Source organism: Morone saxatilis, unplaced genomic scaffold, assembly GCF_004916995.1.
Source record: "Morone saxatilis isolate NCDOM2014 unplaced genomic scaffold, NCSU_SB_2.0 Contig12, whole genome shotgun sequence".
NCBI classification, from domain to species: Eukaryota; Metazoa; Chordata; class Actinopteri; family Moronidae; genus Morone; species Morone saxatilis.
Window position 1 is genome coordinate 14,038,667 of NW_023339674.1, and position 19,079 is coordinate 14,057,745.

Here is a 19,079-nt window from a genome sequence, read left to right on the forward strand (position 1 = left end):
GTGTGTGTGAGAGAGAGCGAGATAGATAGAAAGAGAGAGAGAGAGAGAGAGAGAGAGAGAGAGAGAGAGGTGTCCATGTAGTTTATGTTTTTCCCTGTATGCTGTATGGTTGTTCTGCAAACAGTATTATTTCTACAGTGATGTGAAGGGGGATACCCACCTGAGCTTGTGGATTACATGCAGCTCCCCCTTTCCTTTTCTTCAGGTCCACTTTATCTTGATAAGCAGCAAATTGGAAAGGGTTAATTCAATTCCCAGCAGGCTATGGCTGAGACTGGGAACATTTACCATCTCTCCCTCTCTCTTCTCCCTTTCTCGTTGTTTCTAAAGTCTAATTACTTTTAGAGAGTGGCTTTACTCAGGCTATAAATAATGACAAATCAAGACTGTCTCTGTGCTCAACCCCATGGAGGCTGGTGTGGTTGGCTATCTGTGTGCTTGAAGGGGGAGGACAGTGGTGGTCTGTGGGTTTTCCTGTTGAAAAGATGACGCTTGTCTTTGCTATATGAATTTTCTGTGACTATTTGTGTGGGTGTACAGGAGATGAAAGCCAGAGAGCAGACAGTGCCAGCAAAATAAGTAGTGAGGCCATGTGGCAAAGAAGCAAGTTTTTTTTCTTTATAATTGCCAGATTTGCCATTTTCACATAAATGCAGTTCTGATGTCAAATGTAATAAATGTCTAATAAATTTCAACTTCTACGTGCCTTAATACTTAATACTACTAAATGCATTAAAGCATTTGCCTCTCACTACCATTTGGGAGCCACAGGAACCTTTTGGTAACACTTTGCCCCCTATTTACTGTTAATAAGCAGTGTATAAACGTGTATATATATACATCTTTTATAACCTACTATAATATAGCAGATATAAGCAATTAGTAAATGTTTTGATAGTGCGCAAGTTGCCCTCAAGGATTACATTTTAGCCCATTTCATGGCTGCTGGCTACAGCGCTGTTACTCAATACTTGACCAAATTCGAAATGTGTTGTCCCCATTAGTCATTAATATTATATATTTTTTTATACATTATAGTGTGTAAACCATTTAATAAATGGTTAAAGTTAAAGTCGTGTTGCCAAGATTTTTCAACCTTGCACTGAATCTGTACTTGTAGATTAACGAGTGTAAAGCACTGAAATGTGTGTGTGTGTGTGTGTGTGTGTGTGTGTGTGTGTGTGTGTGTGTGCGTGCGGTGTGTGTGTTTGTGTGTGTAAGATAAAGGGAGGTGGATAGAGGAGAGAAAAGGTGACACCCTGGTCACCTGAGAGGTAACTAAATTATTTTCAGCTCTCTTCCTTTCATTTACCCTGATGAGTTCTGTCAACGTTAGCTTGACCGATTGCTCTGTGGGGAAGTGATGAAAGTGGTGCTGTGTGTGTGTGTGTTTTAGTGAATCTCTGTCTGTCTATATACTATATGTAAGTTAAATGAGCTCAATATGGTTACTTGTAAGTCTGCATCAATTCCATTGTGTGTGCTTAGGTGTTTTTCTTTAATATGAATGAGTTCCCTCTGGTGCATTTGTGTGTGTGTGTGCATGTGTGTGCGCGTGTGTGTGCATGTGTGAGAGAGGTGTCCATTTAAGGGTTTTTCGATGAAGACTGACGAGTGTCCGCTTCACTTCCCTTCATCTCAGGGGTCTCGCTGGTGCTTTGAGGAAGTGTCCTGGAGGAGAAATGGAGTGGGTGAGAACTAATGCGAGTCGAGCGAGACGAGGCTGATGGACGACTCTGTGTGCATATGCGCGTGTGTGTGTGTGTATGTGTGCGGTTGTGTATGTGAGTATGTGTGTGTGAGGCTGATGGAGGGTGATGGTCGGAGTGAGATTTAACGAGGAGGAAAATAAGCTGAGCAATCTCTGTCTGTCCTCCCCTCTACCTCCCAATGACTTATTCACACACACACACACACAGACACACAGACACATAGACACACTTATACACACACCTTTGGCACCCACAACTGAACTATCTGACCACCAACTCAGGCTTGTTGCAAAGGCAGGAACACAGTATCCTTAGGTTCCTTTTTATAACATTGACCATTCTGTATACAATATGTTTTACACTCAAAGCTGTACATGACTACAGTTCATTGCTTAAATAAATCAATACACTATATTGAAATAATGGTATACCTGTTGTTGTGTAACAGGATAAATTTCACTTTTTCAAAGAGAACAGATGCTTTCTCTCTCTCATTTTTAAGTTCATTCCCCCTCTCGCTCAGTCTATTTATCATCCTCTCTCTCAATGATGAGTTAGTGAGAGATAGTGAAGAAACGAGTAATTACAAGGCGGATAGGATCAGATGAGGAGGTGATGTTTGTACCTTTTAGAATTCAAAATGGAAATTATCCCCATGTGTGGGTTTCGTTAGCAATGTTCTTTTTTTGTATGTTTTTTTTTGCGACCACTTCAAATTTCAAGTGTGTGTATCTCTCTGCTGTGTGTGTATGAGTGGGACACAGCAGGGTTAGACTGATGGGTCTGCATCCCTGTGTGTTCATGTTACCGCAGAGTTTTTCCTGTGTAGTGACCATCTGTCCCAGACAGTGTTTAGTATTGATTCTCTGGGGAATTTTGGAGTACAGATTACTGTAAAATATGCGGTTATAAGTGGGTTATATTTTTAGGTCTTGTGTCCTGAGTTTTTTTTTTTCTCTTATGCTTGTGTTTAAATATCACCAACTAACAAAAGTGACACAGAAGAGCACAGGTTTTTACTAATAACATTAACAGTAGCTTTGTGACAGTGAGTCAGCATAAACAACTTCAGGGTTGTGTCCAAAATCCCTCCCTTTCTGATGCACTATATTTACCCTCTGCCTATCTTAGTGTCTGTATTCTGAGAGTGACATTTATGCTCTATGTTGTGCCCACAAAGATTCCCAAGTTGTGTTCAACCTGACCAGAAATCTAATTAGTCTAATGAGCCACACCTATGTGGGTGTGCAGGGTCTTTAATTGCAATTTATTTAAGCAGTGGTTTTGTGAGGGTGCTTGTGTTGGTAGGCTACATTAAACACTGATGCACCGAGAAGTTTGGCATATTCTAAGTTAAATGGAAAAAATGGTCTCTGTTTACATTGCTCAATTTACAAAGATACACAGCTTTAGATCCTGGGTCTCATGATCACACATTTCCATTGTTGAACAGTTTTACAAAAGAATGGCTTATCTTATTCAAACCTCATGACAGCTTAGCAACAAAGAGATCATTCTTAAAGACATAATATGTAACATTAAAACAGTAGATCTATGTTTTATATATATGTAGAAATTGTTGAGTTGTGCACTCATATCTCCTTTGTGCATGTGTTGTGGTCATTAATTTACTTTTTATCCAGTTATAAGCCACATTTTTAGATACGCAGGCCCTCCAGGATTTTCTTTGTCTGCCAAACAGCATTGAAGAAACACTGATTTTAGGGTGAAACTACTTTATTGAGTGTTTTTACCAGTTTTAATCAGTGGGTTTGTTTTGGAGAGGAGACCTCTGTGGATAATTTGTCTCCCTGTAGAAACTTCCTGAATGGTGATCACTGAAGGTATCCTAACCAGGAGAAGCTGACTGCAGTGACAACAATGGTGGTGAAGACTGCTGAATAACATTATCCCTCTATATAAGCCTAAACGTTAGCTATAAGCCAACTATTAACGAGTCTCACAGCAGCTGTAAAGCATTTCTGACCGGAGCTGCAGATGTGTGACAGTGTCAGTTGTAATAATGTCCTTGAGGTTCAGTTCAAGGTTTTCTCCTCCTCCTTCACTTTCTACTATTTTTGGGTTTTGCAACTTGCATCGGTCAGAGGCAGCAGCAAGCGGAAACACATACACACACAAAAGACGTAGCAGGTCTGTTTGTACACACACTGAAGTGCACATTCATTTACAGTGTGACTGCCACCTCCCAGGTGTGTCATCCTGCTGCCAGCCTGAGTCTGGTGCACCAACCACCCTGGAGACACTGGCTGATGAAGTAGCAGATAGAAAACCTTTGAACTGAAAGCGACAGAGAGAGAAAGAGAGAGAGAGAGAGAGAGAGAGAGAGTATGGAAAAGGCATTTTGCCATGGTCATGCAGAGGAAAGTCAGACCAGACTGTGCCAGCAAACCTCTCGTCTCTCCTCTGTACTGCTGCCCGTTCTCCACAGGAACTTCTGCTCTATTCATCCACGTCTGCCTCCACTATCAATCTTCATAATTTGCTTTTCAACTTCCTGTTTTTTGTCCATCCCACATTCCTATTTTTATCTCAATACTGAGTCCGTTGTCTTGTAATGCTGTCTTCATACTGACAATAACTAAGTTTCTGTATACATGGACATGGGAAATAGATGTATTGAGGGGCCTATGGCACCCCCTAAAATTGATTTAGATTTTTTTACTTTTTTTTACTGGGATTTGCTGTATATGTGTAGTGCACTAGTATTTGTGGTGGGAAAGAGGTTTAACATTGTTTTTTTAACCCTTCCAACACCATGGCATGGCAAAGGAAATGGGATCTATCCCAGGCCATTACATTGAGGTGTTTTAGGTGGTCCCGCTGAATTATAGTAACCAAAGACATCAAGACACATAGTCAGACAGTTCAATCCAGCCAGCTACAGCTAGAGTACACAAGGTAACTGCAATTGTTGCCACTGTAGAGTGACACATACAGGCCAATAGTACAAAAGGATGTGTGATTTGGCAAAGGATTAATTTGTCACATAGAATTTAGTATCATATCAATAAATGCTCAAATTTCTTAGCTCCCCCAACTCTGACTGACTTCCAGCATTCCTGACTGTATATTTATATATTTTACTGAAGTTCAAATCTAACTTAATCTCTGCAGCTCTGTCCACTTTGTCCTTAATACATTAACTTAAGATTTAAAATAACTCTATATTAACCTCTCTGTCTGTTTCCAACCATTTCTCTTTCTCCCTCTCCATCCTCTTGTCTCTTTTAAGCATCTCTCCTCACAAACACACACACAGTGCTCTGCATATCTCTCAGTATCACGTTTGTCTAAGCAAATAGCTCAGTCACCACTCTATTCAGATGGGTGAGCAGGTAAAAATGGTTTGCGTATCGTGTTCCTCAATGATTTGAAACATGGTCCACCACAGGAGATGTGATTTTAGATTATTAATGAGGTTCCACAACACTTTGTCTTTCCCTCCATCATGTGAGCAAATGAATGAAGGAGGTCAACAAGTGAACAAATGGCCCACTGTAACATTGCACTGACAAATGAGGGTGATGTAATGCGGTATCAGTGTTTATAATCGTGCATTCATTACTGCTAATGTGGCCATAATGAGACTATAATCAGCTTACTAATTGAGTGTCATTACAGGGGATGCTGGTGCTGTGTTCACCCCATAGATGCCTAATGTCACTGTCACTGTTACTTATTGAGCAAATGGTGGTAATAATCACATTGTATGATGAAATAAGGAAGGAACTTAATCTGCTCCTTATGGTCCTCATTAAAAAGTATTAGTCCAAATAGAAAAGCTGTTTTATTTTGAAGGATTGTGCCAAGTAAAAGTCCTCGTTAGAGCTTTATTAGTGACATTTTTGGACAATTATCTCAATGCTTTTCTAACCAGGTGCATCTTATTCTTTCAGGTGGTGAGTTAAAAGGAGCTGCAGTGGTTTCTCCGGTGTCACCACGTCTGGTAACAACTCTCTGTCATGTCTGCTGAAGACTGCTGGAACAGCCCCATAAACAGATTCTGCATTCAATAGACTGAAGATCAGACTGGATGAAGCCAATTTTTATTTATGACACTTTAACAAACTCACCTTCTCAGAACTTATTTTCTACTTCTTGTCAAGAGAGGCAGTTTTTGACGAGATCATCCCAACTTATCTGAACACTTGACAGCTCTGACCCACTTATCAAGCTCCTGTAAGCAAGAGAGAAAACGTTGCATTTAGCAGGCAACATCAGCAAAGGCACTGTTTCATATTCAAGGCCATTGATCCACTGACCTCCTGATCTAATTAGCCGCACACAAACACCAACACATGTAAGCAAACACCTTGGTCTGGCTCACACAGATAAACAGCTACGGGTGTCAGAAGTCCATCTTCACATTATTACCTCCCCTAGAGAGCACCGACCTTGACTGTGATCAGACACGTGTTTGTGTGTTTGCATTAGCAGAAGGAAGTGTCACGTTCTGTCTGCTCTGATTAAGAGTGAGAATGAGAGCTGATGTGGCAGAGCGGCCCTGATAAATACTCTAAAAACATTACCGCCTAAGGGTTGGCTGCTCAAATAGGGACACCATTGAGCTTCATTACACTGTTTAGTCAGTTCCTCAAAATGTGTGACACTAAAAAGTAGTCCATATTAATTGAAAAGTGTGTGTGTGTGTGTGTGCATATATGCATGTGTGTCTGTCACATTGTCAGAGCAGATTAGGGCCAGGCCTTTCTGGGTCGTATCATTCTGACTGACCTACATTTGACTAAACAACCTGGCCAGCTGAGGAAGATGTGTGTGCAAGTCCTGCCGTGATCAGAATACATACATCTTAGACAAATACGTCACACTCTCTGACCTAGAGATTCCTGTTCAGTCTTTCGACTTGTACTTCCTACTACCTGCTAACTAGCTTTTTATTTAGGCCACATGCTCTTAACCCAACAAACAGGGTCTGCAATATAAAACTTGTAAACTACCTTTTATTAAGCCTCTTAATCAATCTCCAGTTTGACCTTTCCTCCTGCGCCACCCCTCATGAACACCTTCCCTTCCTTCTCCGTACCTCCTCCCAATACACCAACCATCCAGTCAGTGTGTAAGCCCTGCCTTCGGGCCCCGTGGAGGATGAACGATGTGCCCACACTTGACTACGAGTTGCTGCTGTCCCCGGCCAGCTCCTCACTCACCGGCAGCCCTGGCGGTGGCAGCAGCAGCCCCCCTCTGGCCTTGGTTGGGGTGGACAATGAACAGCGCACCGCCTTTGCCTTCGTAGGTCTCCTCATGCTTTTCCTGGTCTTCCTGCTGGTCAGGTGCTTCAGGATCCTGCTGGACCCCTACAGCCGCATGCCTGCATCATCCTGGACTGACCACAAGGAGGGGCTGGAGAGGGGCCAGTTTGATTATGCATTGGTGTAAGGTGAAGTGTAAAGAGGGGGTGGAAAGGGGGATATTTGATTTCACATAGAGACTTTAAGAGTATTGAGTAATTTAGATGTGGAAATGGAATGTACCAATGCATAATATTGTGAATGCACTCTAAAAGGGGGGTTTACCTGATGTAAGTATGCCTGGTGTATATCACTGTATTGCAGCCTGTGTACTGGTGTAAATATAAATAATAAGGCTGCAGGATGCTATGTAAGCATAAAGTCTGGTGCAACAACAGGCATGCAGACAACTGTGAATCAAACACTGACAGTTGTCTACATACACACTCACAAATCCAGACTGTGACTATGAAGGACAGAAATAATGAGCTGCACAGCTGCCTTAACCTGACCTACTGTACTAGTCGAACATGCTACCACATCACAACATCACTTTAGGGCTAGGTTTTCCAAACTCCAGAGCTTATCAATATGAAAAACACAATATGATTTTGGAGAGACCACATTCACTCACAACATAGTTTATAACCTCAAAGCTTTGATGAGAACACAGGCAGAACTTAAATGAGTGAGTTTACACTTGAGCAGATGCCCCTTTAATAAACCAATGTCTATTGTAAAGCATCCAAGTGTTGAGTGCTGATCAAGGAGCACAAATCCTCACTTTTTTATTTTGGACACTGATCCTCGAACAGCACTGCAGTTTCAGATGCTTTTTAAGGCCCAAGCAGGTAGTTTGTGTCTCCATACATTTTGTCAGTGTATGTTTTGTGTGTTACTGTGTCTATAACTGAGAAGCCATATTGAAACTATATAATCTCTTATTACTGCAAGTAGACTTTATGTTCACTGGTTGTGTCCTTTGCTTTAGTCAGCCTGCCAAGTGTGGTGATGAAGCAAACAGCAACCTTTAGGCAAAAGAAAGCTTTATTTTTCTATTCTTGACTCAAGTTTGGGAGTCCCCTTTTGCTATCTTCTGGTCCTCTTCCTCTTACTGTATCAATCTTTAGACTGTGGATTTTTGAAGTAGTCATGCAGCCACGTCTTAGAATGCAAAGCAGGTAGCTTTGCTTTTTTGTGTGTTTTTTTATTACATATTTTTCTGACTGCGTGCTTTGTTTTTGATACACTGGGTTGAATCAGTGAAAATAAAAAAAGGATTTTCTTCTTCAATTACTCTTCTGAATTTCCACTGATAGCTGGACTGTGTGGAAAGTCCACATTGCTCATGTTGGAAATTAAATAAATGATTACTACTTATTTGTCACCTGTGTCACTTTTGTTAGTTGGTGATATTTAAACACAAGCGTAAGAGAAAAAAAAAGACTCAGGACACAAGACCTAAAAATATAACCCACAATACTTTATTGCCATTAATGTCACCGGACAAACGTTTACAATATTGTGTGAATCACTCTAATTTTACAGACTGCCATTTGGTGTCATGAATCTTTGGTTTTTTTGTTATTAAAAAATGTGGCTGATTGATTTATTGATGCTCAGCTAGTAGATGTGGCGTGACTGGATGATTGTCATTTCAGCTTTTAAGCTGGATTCTGGTATCAACAAGTATCAGGCTTATGGTGAACATTTAAACAACTGAAACAGGCTCCTTATTTTTTATGTATAAAGCACATATTTCAATGCAAGCAGCTGATGACAGTATTGTTTCAAGTTTGACACTGAAGCTGAGTTACAGTAAGCACACGCAACACACTGCCTTTTTTTTTAAACATAGTGGCAAAGAAAATAAAAATTACAAACTGACAATACAGATACAAAGTATACAAAGGTTCCCAGGTTAGAAAAATGGTTATGTATTATAAACATTGCCTTGGCTGTGGGACAGTGCAGCAACCTTGACTGTTAAGAGAAAAAGATTATTGTTTAGCACCATAGATCTAGCTGGAGATGGTCAAGTTTGCATTGATCCGTGTAAGCTTGTATGAGATAAACGATGATGGGAATGTTATTATCTTTAAGTTTGACGTGTCTTGATTTCTTTTTGCTAAAGGTTGATTTGACTGATAACAGTGGTTTCAAACTATACAGTCAGCGATCAACAAATGTAAAGCTGCATTTGCTTTTTCTTTTGCTACTTTTTTTCTCAACAAAACAAAGTCAACAGCACTTAAGGCCTTCAGTCTTGGATTTACTGTGAGTATTTGTTTTGGCAGCCTTGACATAAAAAAAAAAAAACATCTACATTTCACTTAAAAATATACAATTTAATTTTCAAGAAGCAAGTTTGATAATATTGGTTTGTTTTTCAGCACTGAGACAATACAAAAGACAGACATACACAACAACAATAAATCCTAGCAAAAAAAAAAAGTCACTGTTGCAATCCAGATTCAAGACTGCACTTTCTTTGTACAGCGAAAGAGATGGTATTATCTAGCACCTTTTTTTCTCTTTGAGAAAAAAAAAAATCATGAGAAATGAAAGATGACCTGACAGATATTTGTTTTTTTGTGAGGTTTCGTGTTCACCTGTGCGTGCCCTTACACTGTAAAGCACTACCTTTAGTTACAGCTTAGGTAATGTTGACATGTCATGTACCTTTGAGACTGTGACAGTATTCAGCTGCGTGTCTCTTTGTGTTGTAAACGAGGCTCAGACCTCAGACATCCAGCTCACGGTCAAAGAAGTCAGGTAAAGTCAGCTTATTGTCAAGTTCAGCCTCCCAACACCGGCTGTCAGCTACGGCTGTATTCTCCTGAAGCATTTATGTTTAGGAGTGAAAATGCAGAACCAGGAGAAGCTACATGCCTCTGACAGCCGACATGGGAAAAGACTTTGGACTAAAAAAGCTGGCTCTCAGGTCCATAATCAGTGCACCTGAAGTCTTAACCCCTACAAGGATAAATACAAACGAGACCTGATCTATCTTCTTTTAAGTCTACGAGCTACTAAAACTGGTGTATTCCCTGCTCATGATGGATGCTGAGCGATACTAGCACCCTCTTTTGTTTTACGTCGGCATCACAGCATGGTGTCCATACTCTGTGAGAAGTACTGAGGTAACCAAACATGACAGCACACACACGCAAACACGCTAATCCCTGCTTGCCACTGCCTGCAGACAGGACAAAAGTCAGTCACATCAGAGCAGAACACAGCTTGCTTTTCATCTGAAAATTGGTTGGCATCCAGCTATAAAAAAGACCGCTATGGACTAAAGAACCTGAAATGCTGTGTAAATGTTGCAGTCCTTTGTGTTAACATTATTCAAACAGCACAAATACATTAAATGACACACTACAATACTGATAGGGGCAGGCGTGATAAACCTTGTTCCCCAGAGTTGTGATTTTCTACCAAGATCACAGAGAGGTGAGAAAGTCCCTGGACCACTATGATGGCACCCAACCCCTTATCTTTAACCATAATATCATTTCTTAATAACACTCAACAAAAAGACATCACTTTAGACTGTACTGTGATTTAAATACTACCATACATGTTGCATAAAGACAGTTTGGCCACTCTCAGCACTGATTTCATTTCTCCTTTGTGTAATTTCTTGTTTTGTTTGTTTACAAAAGCGCTTCATGGACTTGTGAACCATCTGTCTGCCAGTTTGTCTTTATTAGGGGGCTATGGTCCAAGCACTAGGGCACCTCTCTGCCACCTCCTCCACTGGCTCTCTCAGTGGAGAATGAGTGCTGGGTAGGGTACAATGGAGGGGCGCAAGAGGAAGTGTAGTCAGGGTAAAAAAAAAAACACAAAACATGAACATATAATAACATAAACAGTAACAAAGTGGTGGTAGAGTTGGGCTGATTGACTCAGTCTTTCATAGCCCTTGATTACCCCCTGTTGGTAGGGATGGTCCTGCAGGGGGGAGCTGGAGGAGGAGGAGTTATTTGATAAAAGGGGCAGGTTAAAACTCAAAAGAATCAGTCCAGGACAGGATTGCAAGCACACTTTTAGCTCAGTGCAGGTGGATGTTGAGCTTGATGCGCAGGGCGTCTCCTATTTCCCCTTGTAGGTAGTCAGTGTCGTGCTGCTCCTCCAGCTGGTGTAGTCTTCGGGGCCCAAACAGCCGCAGGCTTGCAATCTCTAGTCGGTAGGATCCTTTTGGAGGTGGCCTCTTGCCAAGCCGGAGAACACTCTTTCCATCACGGCGTTCCAGCAGGCGGAAGTGTTCATTACCATTACCATGGGTGATGACATAGCGTACATGTTTCTCCAGGGGCTGCAGGGCAGGCAAAAGCTCCAGTAGAGGCTCCTTGTTCAGCAGCGAGGATCGAGAAAGGTTCATGTGGATGGAGTCCTGGGTGTCCACACTAGCCATGCTCACGGCTGAATCCTATAGTGAGGACAAAGACACAGGGAGGGGACACACTCATAAAGATCAAAAGACAACATTTCTTACATCAGAAAATCAAAAGTTACCCAGTCCTGTCCCTGAAACTGACAGTGACGAGCATTGTGAAGCAGTATGTACCTGGTTGATCTCATTTTCATCAGCATTGCGCTTGTGTCTTCCATTCTTTCCTCCGTTGATCTTACATTCGTAGCATGCCTCAGGAGACAGACTGTCATCATCCTCACCCTCTGTAAACTGGCCTGAGAAACCCGAGCCTGTTATACAGTGACTGGATGGAAACAACAAGAGAGTTCAGTATATTGAGTAAGATGGAAGAAAATTTATTTAAAATTAATTCAATACTTATAGCAAATAAAACACAATCAAATCTTTTACTCAAAAAATGTCTGGTGACTCCACTTTTCACTTGAGAAATACCAGTTGCTTGAATCAAATCTTTCATTTGTGTTCCCTCACCCTTGGCCGGCCCTATAGAAACCTCCAGGACAGCCACACAGGTAGCCTCCATCGGTGTTGGAGCAGCCGTAGATACAGGGGTTGGTGCCTGTGCCGCATTCATTCACATCTTGACAGCCACCAGCGTTCTGCTCAAAGTCAAAGCCAGAGGGACACACACACTTGAAGCTGCCCAGCGTGTTGTAGCAGGAGGCAGAGCCGCATACTGTTCCTCCCTGACACTCGTTTTCATCTGCAGAGGAAAGAGACAGACAAATACATGGTGCGTGTGTTCAGAGATGATACAGTACACAGTTGTTTGCATGTTGATGATGATGATTATCTTAATAGACAAATGCTTGAGTATAATTCCATCCTGTTTCATTTGGTTATGCATAGGAGTTCAGAGAGGCCTCTCTATTTTTAAAAATCATTGCAAACTGTTATATATCAACATGATATATCGTCTTGATTTCCCTTTTCTATATTGGTCAGATCAACAATGAGCATACAAATATCACCTTCTGTAAAACAGTAAACTTGTATGACTATTTTAGCGTATTGATAAATCAAAAACAAATATTTATTGTTATAATAATTATGATAATTCTAATTTTCATTCCTGTTATTATATTAATCCAAAATAATAAGGACTTATCCTCAATCATTTAACACTAATAATTCAAGGAGAAACGTCAAATTTCTTTGAAATAATCCCAATCACATTTATGCTTTCAGGACCCAGGGATTTTTATATAAAAATATATACATACTGTGAACATTTTGTTGCAATCTTATAATAAGCCTTAAAAAATGAATACATTCCCCAGGTCCTCTATTCTACTTTGTGCTGGTGCCTTTGATGTTCATTCCTGTCAACTCACAGACTGAGTCAGTGTAACTCACCCACGCACTGGTTCCACTGGTAGTGCTGCACATAGCCCTGCGGACAGCCACAGCGGAAACCTCCCAGCATATTCTGACAGCCATGCTGACAGCGGTGGTTACTGCCACACTCATCCACATCTGAGGAATATAAAAATAAAGACTTTTAATTTCTCATTCTTAGCATAGACACTAGTGCAACTCAGTGCCGTCTTCAACTATCTCAGTCACAAACATCTCAGAAGAACCCAAGTTTCTGTGATTTTGAAATTTAGAAGGATCCTGTGTGAGAGAACTGCCTCACTAAACTATTTTTAACTAAATGTAAACGTTACTGTCTGCTCACCTTCACACTCCATGCCTGTGCTGTCCAAGGAGAAACCTTTAGAGCATTCACAGTTAAAGCTACCAGGTGTGTTGACACAAGAGGCCCGGGAACCACACCCACTGTTCTGAGCGTTACACTCATTGTTGTCTGCAAAGAGAGAAGAAACAGATCAAGATGTTTTTTTTTGTTCTTCTTTTGGATAAAACTTTCGGTGCAGAGTAACACTGATCTTCTCCTGTTTCGTACTCACCAATACAGGCAGTCTGGTGCTGTGTGAAACCAGGGGGACACTTGCACGTGAAGCCTCCAATGGTGTTGACACAGAGGAACTGGCAGTTATGCTGTTTAGTCGAACATTCATCCAGATCTTAGAGAAAAGAAGAAATCACTTAACGCCCATCAAACCCCACCAAATTACAAAGAGGGTTGAAGCCTCAAAGCCATTAAACTTGTTTTTAAAAATGATATGAGAACAATATTTCATTTGTAACATACAATAATAACAATAATAAACAGAACTCAGAATTGCCAGTGTGTTGAGGGCAACAATGTTACCAATATGGTTAACACTTATAAAGATCATTAAATAGCATCTAATGGTTTTTTAACGCTATAAAATAACCCACAAACAAACAAATCAAGACCTACCTTTGCAAGTCTTTCCATCTGGCTGCAGGCTGTATCCTCTTGGACAGGAGCAGAGGTAGCTGCCCTCTGTGTTTTTACAGAGGAAGTTACAGGGCTTCGGAGACAGCGCGCACTCATCCATATCTGAAATATGCAGACAGAGAGTATTAGGAATATGGGCAGAGATGCTGTGGAAAATGTTTGTAGACTGACATCAGTGTGGCAGAAATTCTGTGTAAATATTCAGTATCTTTAAAACAGGACAGAGATCTGCCATACCAACACAGGAGGTTGCAGTGAAGTCAGTTTTGTAGCCCACGTTACAGTGACAGCGGAAGGATCCGATGGTGTTGATGCACTGACCGTTCCGACACAGATCTGGCATCACCTGGCACTCGTTGATGTCTGTAAGTACAGAGATATTTTAGAAACTGATCTGTATTAGACAGGTACTCACATGCTAAATATAAAGTGTTACCAGTCTTATTAAGCTTTTTATTGATAGTGTGAGCTCTTTCTTGAAGATGCATTTATTGTAGTCATAGTTTTCCTTCCCAAATTTAAATTAAATAATAATATTAAAAAAAAGTTATTTTTAACTAATTTAATTTAATTAATTATAAGAGAAATAAAATTGAGATTATTGTTGTGTGTTTTCTATACTCAATATAATATCACTCTGTATTATTACTGTGCCACTCACCTCTTCCGTCTGTTGTGTAGCCGGGTCCGAGTGGGCACATCTTCTTGTACTGTACGGTGCCAGGCAGCGGGCAGAGCTCACACTGTGACCCCCAGCCTCGGCCCGTGTTACAGCAGCACTCAGACTTGGTCACACTGTTCCTGCTGGTGGATAACTGCTGGCACATCGTCTGCAGAACCTCTGTGTAACAGTAGCCCTTTCGGTTGTCTGATGGAAAGAACGTGACAGGACACAAGGAGTGTTTGGGGTTAGAGATGAAAGAAATAATGGGGGACTTTTGGATCTTAAAGCAGCATGCAATTCTTTCATCTGAAATTAAAGTATAAGCACAATTTCAGTGTGTGACAGCATGCTTGTCAGCAGTAGTGATCTTACCAATACATTCAGTTCCAGTGGAGCTCGGCTCAAAACCGTCATTGCATTCGCAGCGGTAGCTTCCCACTGTGTTGGTACAGCGCCCGTTCTTACAGATGCCAGGCTTGGCTCGGCACTCATTTAGGTCTGCCAGTGTACAGAGCAAAGGATGGGATGATGAAGAGAGTGAAGAGGCAGATAATTCAGATAACGACAGCAGATATTGGGTAAAGACTGAGGCAAACCTCTCACACTGGCTGAGACATTTTTACTCACCCATACATCCCTCTCCATCTGGTCTGCGCTGCATGCCAGGAGGGCAGATACACATGAAGGTACCAATCAGGTTCTTACAGGTCATACCCTTGGAGTCACAGTCATCCATACCCTCAGAGCACTCATCTTGGTCTGGTAAGGGAGAATGAGAAAAGGCCAGTAGGTTAAAACTGATAAATCTTGTTTCAGTAGTGTCAAAGATTTACTGCGGCACACAGAAAAGGAGTGAAAAATCAGTGATGAAAGGAGTGAAGCAGATATAAACAGAAAATCTTCTGTGTCTTCTCACCTCTGCACATGCGTTGGTCATCTCGCAGCACATAGCCAGCAGGACACATACACTCATAAGAACCAAAGGTGTTGACGCACCGGAAGGCACACAGCAGAGGATTCTGGGAGCACTCGTTGATGTCTGGAGTAAACACCAGAGACAGATTAGTTTAATTTACCGTCATTTTAATTGATGCTGAAAAATAAGAGTACATGTGCAACTGTGTATGAGTGTTACTGTGTGGATGACTGACCTTCACAGGTCATCATGGGTCCAGGTTCAAAGCCCTCTTGGCACGAACACTCAAAACCTCCCACCACATTGGTGCAGGTTCCATTCCCACATGGGTTTCCTATGGAGCACTCATCAGTGTCTAGAGAAGACAGAGAGCGGGGGATAAATAGATGCAATTACAACCAATTAAACATTTATTCTTTACCTGAGATTTCAGAAGCACTCATTAGCAGCTTAAATGTTAGTACAAAAATAGATCAGGTTGTAATGCAGGAACGAAGCTGAACTAACTCTGGTACTACCATCAGGAAAAAAACATGAGACCTGGGGGATAATACTGATTTTGGTGATAGATTAAGAGATGGCATATCTTCTTCTGTAAATCCATGGCTCATTTGGTTATAAAGCATTAATAATAAGAAAATGTTGCAGATTGTTAACTCTAATTTTAGAAACCATCTCACCAACACAGTTGATTCCAGTGTAATCCAGGTTGTATCCGAAGGGGCATTCACAGCGATATGAACCGTCTGTGTTGATGCAGATACCATTCTCGCAGATGCCTGGGTTATCCAGACATTCATTCATATCTGGAGAGAGCAAGAGACAATGTGTATATTTTTAAACATACAAAACCTTCACAATTGGCCACTAGATTCAAAGAATCAGATCTATGTTGTAGAACTCACCTTCACGAGCCTCACCCGGTCCAGGCAGGTGGCCGTGGCCGTAAGGACACAGTGTGTCAAAAGCAGCTGGAGATGCACAAGAAAAGGGTCAGCTTCATTATTTTACAAATGTTTATTTGTGTGTATGTGTATGTTTTAATTAAAACTGTTTGTGTGTGTGTGTATGTGTTACACACCCTCGCTCTCTCGTGGGCACAGCTCACAGGGAAGTCCCCAACCCTCGCCAGGCATCTTGCTGCAGCAGCACTTGGCCTTGGTGGTGTTTAAAGCTTTAGGGACGGAGCATTTTCCTGCCTCAAATTTGGTGAAACAGAAGCTCTCTCTGGTATCTGCCATAAGAAAAAACACAAGTATTCACTAAATCTTCTGTTTTGCTGTAAATTGACAGTAACTGATCTATTATTCATGGGACACAGGAAGACAAAAACCTCCTCCACCAGGAGGGAGGGAGAAAAAATATGTCTGATTACCACATTCACTCAAGATCATCAGCACTGTGGCCTACTGTGAACCAACAGCTTCTCTCACCGTAGCAGCGTCGTTTGTTGTCAGAGAGTACGAAGCCCGGCTGGCAGGTGCACTGGAAGCTGCCGGGGGTGTTGGTGCAGGTGCCAAACTGACAGATGTTGGACTCCTCACACTCGTTGATATCTGGGAAGGGAGCGTAAAAAAGGGCAGGGAGGAGGAAGGGAGGTGAGATAGGTAGTGTAATTGTGAGTATGTGTTAGAGCAGATGGCTCGTTTGCCCTCGGTTGCTGGTTTGAATACATGTGGAGCATTAAGTCTGTACTTAATGTAATGTAAGTGTGTGTGTGTGTGTGTGTGTGTGTGTGTGTGTGTGTTTGTTTGCTTCTTACCAATACACTGGTCATTTTGCACCTCATAGCCAGGAGGGCAGATGCATCTGAAAGATCCATCCAGATTCTGACAAGTTCCTGGAGAGCAGGTGCCAGGCAGACTCACACACTCATTGATATCTGTGGAAAATGGGACAATTTACAAATCAGAGAATGTGTTTATGTTTGCATATGCCAGAAAAACTGCTGTGTGTAAAAATCTATAAATACCCCATATTGCTCTTATTTTTATTTAATCACTGACTTACCGACACAGTTCTTCCCATCTGGCGTATTTTCATAACCTTCATGGCAGAGACACTGGAAGGAACCGAGTCCATTGATACATTGCCCGTTCCTGCACACTTGGCCCTGGAGGGCGCTGCACTCATCTATGTCTGTAAGGTAAACATTGAGAGGATTAGAACTGCATTGTTTTTAATAGCATCAGGACTTTCTGAAAAAGTTGGCTTGTATATACATTTCTTTGTCACACTGCCAAAGTTTGAAGACACCGTTTTAAATACACTGATATATTAATAAAGCAAAAGAAAAGTCAAAACACAGGTAAATTTGGTGCCGTAATTTCATATATGTCCAAATGTAATACTGCTACAGAAAAACATGTTTTTTTTTATTGGAATTTATAGGAGTAATCTTTAACAATCATCTAAGACATCTAAATCTCTAGATCTGTGTCAAGACTTTGATGTTGACCTTTGTAGAGCAGTAACAGTAAATGATCCTCACCCATGCAGTCGTTGTTGTGTGTGAGTTCGAAGCCGGGGAAGCAGAGGCAGTTATAGGATCCCACCGTGTTTTTACAGGTACCGTTACCACATGGCTGTCTGTCACACTCATCAATGTCTAAAATACACACAGAAAGAACAACATTTAAAGTGAGAGAGATGCAGATAAAAAGTGTTGAATTACGCAACACAGTGTTGTGTGTATTAATATAGCTTTAGATTGTGCTTCTCACCCATGCACATGGTCTGGTCAGCAGTAGCCTTGAAGCCGTTGTGGCAGAGACAGCGATAGCTTCCCTGCGTGTCAATACACTCTCCATGGCTGCACACATTAGGAATCTCCTGGCACTCATTACGGTCTGAAAAAGAAACAGAATAAAAAAAATGTAACTATAAAGCGCTCAAACCCTAAGTCTGGCCTTACTAACAATTATTTTAGGTATTGATTCATTGGTTGATTATTTCTAAATTAACCATTTCTCCTACAAAATGTCATAAAATGTCATGATTTCCCAGAACCAGAAAGAAGGTGGATAGGATAATAATTTTACCTCAACAAGAGATGTCCATGTTTTACATTTTTCACACACACTCTATCTGTCTGTCCCTGGTCTTTGAAGATGGGAAACCCCAGTAATGCATGTCAGACAGGCTGGACTCACCCACACAGGCCCCGCTGGGGGACAGTTTGAAGCCTGGCGAACACTCGCAGCGGTAGCTGCCTGGTATGTTAATACAGTTGGCATTGCGTTGGCACAGATTGTCCACACTGTTACACTCATCAATATCTACACAGGAGGAAGAAAAAGAGGAACAGTGGACATCAATCACAGACTCTATAACTGTCTGGTCAGAGCAGGCAGTCAACTTGTGGGCAGCGGGAGACAAAACACAATGGCTCTGGTACAGTTCAGACAGTCGCTGGCAGGTTCTGGATGATTGAAGGTCCAGGCAGGTGTTCCCATTCAGAGCCACTATATACTTGTCTTTACAAGGGCATTATTCATGTGGGGAAAGGTAGCATTAACTCCACCGAGTAGACTGCTTGTAAAAGTACCTCTTTGCCAGTGAGTGACTGTATTTGTCTGTGTGTGTGTGTGGGTTGTCGTGCAGAGATGGTGGTTTGTGTTTGTGCCAGCACTAAGTATATACTCTATACTGTATAAGGAAAAGAGACAGGGTCAAAAGAAGAGATACAGTGTGGGAAAGGTATTAGTCTGTGTGCTTATTTCTGTGTGTGTGTTAAGTGAGAGA

At 41.5% G+C, this 19,079-nt stretch overlaps 2 protein-coding genes across 2 annotated transcripts in view; one reads left to right on the forward strand and one right to left on the reverse strand.

The window, feature by feature from the left end:
* The window catches only part of LOC118321488 (cortexin-1-like), a 15,721-nt gene extending 7,489 nt beyond the window's left edge, over nucleotides 1–8,232 (forward strand). Inside the window, exon 2 of the mRNA XM_035652822.1 lies at nucleotides 5,630–8,232. Coding sequence (XP_035508715.1) covers nucleotides 6,750–7,130 — 381 coding nt within the window. The 5' untranslated portion in view covers nucleotides 5,630–6,749 and the 3' untranslated portion in view covers nucleotides 7,131–8,232. The remainder of the gene's footprint in view (nucleotides 1–5,629) is intronic.
* A 212-nt stretch (nucleotides 8,233–8,444) lies between these two features.
* The window catches only part of fbn2b (fibrillin 2b), a 64,025-nt gene continuing 53,390 nt past the window's right edge, over nucleotides 8,445–19,079 (reverse strand). The window contains exons 44-65 of the mRNA XM_035653247.1: nucleotides 18,488–18,613; nucleotides 18,059–18,184; nucleotides 17,827–17,943; nucleotides 17,346–17,474; nucleotides 17,098–17,217; nucleotides 16,769–16,891; nucleotides 16,417–16,569; nucleotides 16,241–16,306; nucleotides 16,016–16,141; nucleotides 15,571–15,690; nucleotides 15,336–15,458; nucleotides 15,047–15,178; nucleotides 14,792–14,917; nucleotides 14,417–14,623; nucleotides 13,993–14,118; nucleotides 13,735–13,857; nucleotides 13,337–13,453; nucleotides 13,105–13,233; nucleotides 12,780–12,899; nucleotides 11,895–12,126; nucleotides 11,556–11,706; nucleotides 8,445–11,417 (exon numbers count right to left, since the gene is read on the reverse strand). Of these exons, the coding sequence (XP_035509140.1) occupies nucleotides 11,040–11,417; nucleotides 11,556–11,706; nucleotides 11,895–12,126; nucleotides 12,780–12,899; nucleotides 13,105–13,233; nucleotides 13,337–13,453; nucleotides 13,735–13,857; nucleotides 13,993–14,118; nucleotides 14,417–14,623; nucleotides 14,792–14,917; nucleotides 15,047–15,178; nucleotides 15,336–15,458; nucleotides 15,571–15,690; nucleotides 16,016–16,141; nucleotides 16,241–16,306; nucleotides 16,417–16,569; nucleotides 16,769–16,891; nucleotides 17,098–17,217; nucleotides 17,346–17,474; nucleotides 17,827–17,943; nucleotides 18,059–18,184; nucleotides 18,488–18,613 (3,170 nt within the window). The 3' untranslated portion in view covers nucleotides 8,445–11,039. The remainder of the gene's footprint in view (nucleotides 11,418–11,555; nucleotides 11,707–11,894; nucleotides 12,127–12,779; nucleotides 12,900–13,104; nucleotides 13,234–13,336; nucleotides 13,454–13,734; nucleotides 13,858–13,992; nucleotides 14,119–14,416; nucleotides 14,624–14,791; nucleotides 14,918–15,046; nucleotides 15,179–15,335; nucleotides 15,459–15,570; nucleotides 15,691–16,015; nucleotides 16,142–16,240; nucleotides 16,307–16,416; nucleotides 16,570–16,768; nucleotides 16,892–17,097; nucleotides 17,218–17,345; nucleotides 17,475–17,826; nucleotides 17,944–18,058; nucleotides 18,185–18,487; nucleotides 18,614–19,079) is intronic.